This window comes from Parasteatoda tepidariorum, unplaced genomic scaffold, assembly GCF_043381705.1.
Source record: "Parasteatoda tepidariorum isolate YZ-2023 unplaced genomic scaffold, CAS_Ptep_4.0 HiC_scaffold_3814, whole genome shotgun sequence".
In the NCBI taxonomy this organism is placed as follows: domain Eukaryota; kingdom Metazoa; phylum Arthropoda; class Arachnida; order Araneae; family Theridiidae; genus Parasteatoda; species Parasteatoda tepidariorum.
In genome coordinates, this window is record NW_027261716.1 from 1,008 (window position 1) to 5,651 (window position 4,644).

At 28.0% G+C, this 4,644-nt stretch overlaps 1 protein-coding gene across 1 annotated transcript; it reads left to right on the top strand.

Moving 5' to 3' along the window:
• Positions 1-202: 202 nt before the first annotated feature.
• LOC122273336 (inactive tyrosine-protein kinase 7-like) lies at positions 203-3,052 on the top strand (the record flags this gene model as incomplete). The annotated part of the gene is made up of 2 exons (XM_043057417.2): positions 203-428; positions 2,820-3,052. Coding segments are annotated over 2 exons (459 nt in total), but the record flags the coding sequence as incomplete, so codon positions are not given.
• Between the last annotated feature and the right edge of the window lie 1,592 nt (positions 3,053-4,644).

Here is a 4,644-nt window from a genome sequence, read left to right on the forward strand (position 1 = left end):
CGAGCCCCTTGAAGGTTGTCATTGACCCCTGGGGGTCGATATAGACCACTTTGGGAATCGCTTTTTTAAAGGAACTATTTTTTGACCTCCATATACCCATTTGACTCATAAGGTATAAATTTTAAGTAAAAAAAAAAAGACTAAGCATAAACTTCCTTAAATGACTGTTTTGAAAGAACACAAATTTATAAATATTTTACAGAATCTAATAACCTCATTTTTACCCTCAGCTAAAAGTGAAAATGGAACATTACCCAATGACACAGAAATGAATGCTATTGTGACAAAACCACTAAATGGGAGTGCTGGGAGAAGTGATTGTGAAGCCCAGTCTCACAGCTCTGGTTCTCATTACTCAAAGAAAAGTCGTTCCTCTTTAGAAAAATCTCACTTTCCTAGAAGTGAACTTCAGACAATGATGTTGCTAGGTGAGCAGTTAATTGAAATGAATTCTACGTTTATTTAATAAGTTTTTATGTTATAGTTTCATAACAAAAAAGCATTCTTTCAATTCAAACTGATTTAAGCATAAGTTATCTTTGAATTTTGTGTCATGTTTTATGTAATGAAAAAGCCCATGTCTTATTGAATTTATATTCAAGCTTGATAATATAAAAAATATATAACTTATATTTTATAACAACAAAACAGAATGATAATTAAAACCAATTTAAAGGTTACTGATATTCTTATGTTTTTATACAATGAAAAAAGCAAGTCTCATTGAATTTATATTTCAAGCAGTTATTTACAGTATTTTTATTTTATTAAAAATAAACTGTAAATGTTATTTCGTTTTCGTGTTTTATTTATTTATTTTTTTAAGCTAAAATCTTAATATTTCTAATTTTTATGCATAATTCCCACTGTGCCATTTATTATTATAAGCAGTTTCTAAAAATGATTACATTTAAATGTATATTCAGGTCAAAATATTTCTAAAAAATTTTTTAATGTAAACAACAACAAAAAAAATAGTTTTTTTAATTATACGTGAGAAACATTATTTTTTGAAATAAGCTTTCATTGAAAAGTTTGAGAACCTACTTGTTAGTGGTATATAGTGCTATCATAGTTCTTTCGTCTAAAAGTTACTGAAAGGAGGTGATTTTGTAATCTGTTATGTTAAATCACTATTTTACCATTATTATTAGCGCATGGATGAATTGTTTTCTTGTTATATTTAAATGTAAAGAATACGTAGAAACCAAAAAAAATTAAAATTTGACTTCTACACAGTGATAAAATCAATTTGTTTATTGAACTTCATTATTAATTATTTCATTACAAATGTCCCCTTTTATAAAATCTTTTTTTACATTTGAAACGTGTTTTTTTCCCTCTGCCATTCAAAATGCTGTAAATTGTCATGAATGCCAAAGATACAGAAATGTTGTAAACAAATCTTTTTTTTTTTTCATTTAAGTAAGAAGTCTATTCATTGCTGCTTTTGTTACTGTATCTTGAAAGATAGATTAAATTGTTTTGTCAAAAATATGCTTGTATAAATGTTTGTTGTTCTCTTATTAAAAATGGAAAGGGATCATATTTTGTCTAAAAATTTGCAGTTTATCTCAAAATAGCATACATTAATGCATTCTGTACTTAAAAAGCAATTTTTATGTATATATTTATTCATTTTTGTTCATTTTTCGATATATGACTTAGCAAATTGAATTGAAACCATTAACATGCTTCCTTAGTGAAGATAGTAGTTAAATAAGAGTTATTCAGTAAACATTGTTAAGTATTTAAGAAAATAGGTCAAATAATTAATGCTTGCTCCTGATACGAGTATAAGACAGTTTGGTTTTTGAAGTAAATATTAAGTTGAGTTGAATGTTTATATTTAAGATAGGATTGGAAACGTTTTTTAATGCAAAGAACTTGATAATTTATTACTTAGAATATTTAATAAAACAGCAAAATAAATTTTATTAATGTTAAAAAGTGTTTAAATAAATAACTTTGTTAAATCGCTTAGATTTGGATAAGGCAGATTTTTCTTTTTCATTTCCAATGGCAAGGCATATTTCATTTATAAAAACAAGCCAATGCGAAACAATGAGCTAGCAATTACAAATGTTGACCGAAGTCATTGAAGCCTCAGGCGTTCTCTAGCTCTCCAATGCAAGGCAGTCTCGCAGTCTGCAGAGCCACGAAGTGCCCCGCATTGATGCAGATTAGCTCTTTTCAGAGATTCTCCCCGATCGCATAATGGACAAAGAGGGGTGTCGAAAATACCAATTGTATGGAGATGTTCATTCCGGCAGTCATGTCTCGTAACCAGCCGGAACAATGCTACTGCCTCACGTCTTGGGCAATCGGGTATATTAGCAAGATCTTCACTACTCCAAGTCTTGGATTTAATCCTATCTTGCATTTGTGCTTTGAATTTCGACTTCGAAGCTTGTTTCCAGAAGAGCTTTTTCAAGTGAAAAGACAACCCAGAGTCATTTGTTTGATGTAGAATGGATAAGGAAGAAATATTTGAAAATTAGACATTGTATTTTTAATTTGTTTATTAGGCATTTATAATGACATCAACAGGTTATTGATAGCAATATGCAAATTATATTTGATATCATAAATTAAACTGGATGGACACCTACCCAAAAAATAATGATAGCCTAATAGTATAGTAAATAGTTCAATTCATAAAAATTTTGAACCTTTAAAAAAAGATTGTATTTTAATTTATTAAAAGCTGAAAGTTGTCTTTATTTATAAGTTGTTAATTGAGTAATATCAAATGTGAGATGTATTTTTCATCGTTTATTTCTGTAAAAATGTGTTTTAAGCTAGAGATATTATTTTAGGTCATGGAGAGTATGGTGAGGTGTTTCTGGCCAAAGCAAAAGGCATTGTCGATCCAGACCAAGAGGTTGTAGTCATGGTTAAAGCCTTGCAGACTAGAGATGAAAACTCACATTTCGAATACCGAAGAGAAATGGATATGCTTAACAAACTACGCCATGAAAATATTGCTAAGCTCTTAGGAATATGTCGAGAGACAGAACCATTTTTATTTATAACAGAATACAGTGATTGGGTAAATATCTTCTTCAATATTTTTTTGAAAAAAATTGCAGAATGTTTTACTGTTAACAATATAAAAAAAATTTCTTCTCCTGAAATTTATGTTGTAAAAGTGATTTATGTGGTTCAATAAATGCAGATCCTATACATAAATTGTGAAACTATCTAATTGTTTTACCCGATATTCAAAATTGTTTGTAATAGTGAAAAAATAATTGTGAAATTTTTCTAGATTTTTTTTTTAAAAAGGAAAGAAAATGGAGAAAAGTCCTATACATAAATTCAGGAACTATCTAATTGTTTTACCCGATATTCAAAATCGTTTGTAATAGTGAAAAAATAATTGTGAAATTTTTTCTAGATTTTTTTTTAGAGAAAAGAAAATACAGAAAAGTCCTATACATAAATTGTGAAATTATCTAATTGTTTTACCCGATATTCAAAATTGTGTGTAATAGTGAGAAAAAAATTGTGAAATTTTTCTAGATTTTTTTTAAAAAGAAAAGAAAATGGAGAAAAGTCAATTTTCACAATTAATTTTCGCATTCAGTTCCACAATTTATGTATATAAATTGTGGAACTATCTAATTGTTTTACTCGATATTCAAAATTTATTGTAATAGTGAAAAATAATTGTGAAATTTTTCTAGATTTTTTTTAAAAGAAAAGAAAATAAGCAAAAGTTTTTAGCTATCATATTAACTTTAATATAAAAGATTATAATTGCATTAACACTAGATATAATCCTTACGAGAAATAGTGATCTTGAGATACACTAGAAGATCTATATAATGCAATTCTTCTTTCAGCTGCAATCGTTCATAAGCTATATTAGCCAAACAATCTCTGAAGCAAACCAAAATTGTTAAATATTTTGGTTTTTAGTTTTAATGCTCATAATAAGTATTTAAGTGCTCATTAGTATTTAAAAATTGCTATTGATCTGTTTCAGATATATATTGCCATGTTTAATTAGTAAGTTTAAAAATAAATGAAATGATCTTTATCAGTGGTCTCTGACCCCTGTGTCGCTGGCCATTATTGGCCTGCGGATCAAATAGTACCAGACAGCCTAATTAACATTCAATTATTTCCATTATATATATTGTAATGTTTGTACAACTTCACATGAACAAGAGTTTAACTGAGAGCTGAGAAACGCCACCAAAAGCTCTGCTTATACCTCGCATGTTATTGTATTTTATTTTCAAGGCATGTTTAAATACAACTAAATTAAAATCATTAAATCAAAACTATCTAAAATATAATTATTAATCTACTTACCCCTCTCAGCAGGCAGCATTAAAATTATCAAAGATTGACCGGTCCGCAGCTATAAAAAGGTTGGGAAGCACTCATCCATATAACACAAAATTCTTAAATGCAAAAAATCACATTTCAAGGTTTCTGTTATAAAGATCTTCTATTGTAATTGCAGTAACTTATATATCATATTTTTATGAGTTGAGTATAATATTATTAAATGAGTATAAGAAGTTTCTACTATAGTGCCATCTGTTCTTTAAATTTGATTTTAATAGCTGACTATTGTTTTTGTATTGAAAGGTACTATACATAATAATTGTTCCGTAAAAACACCCATTT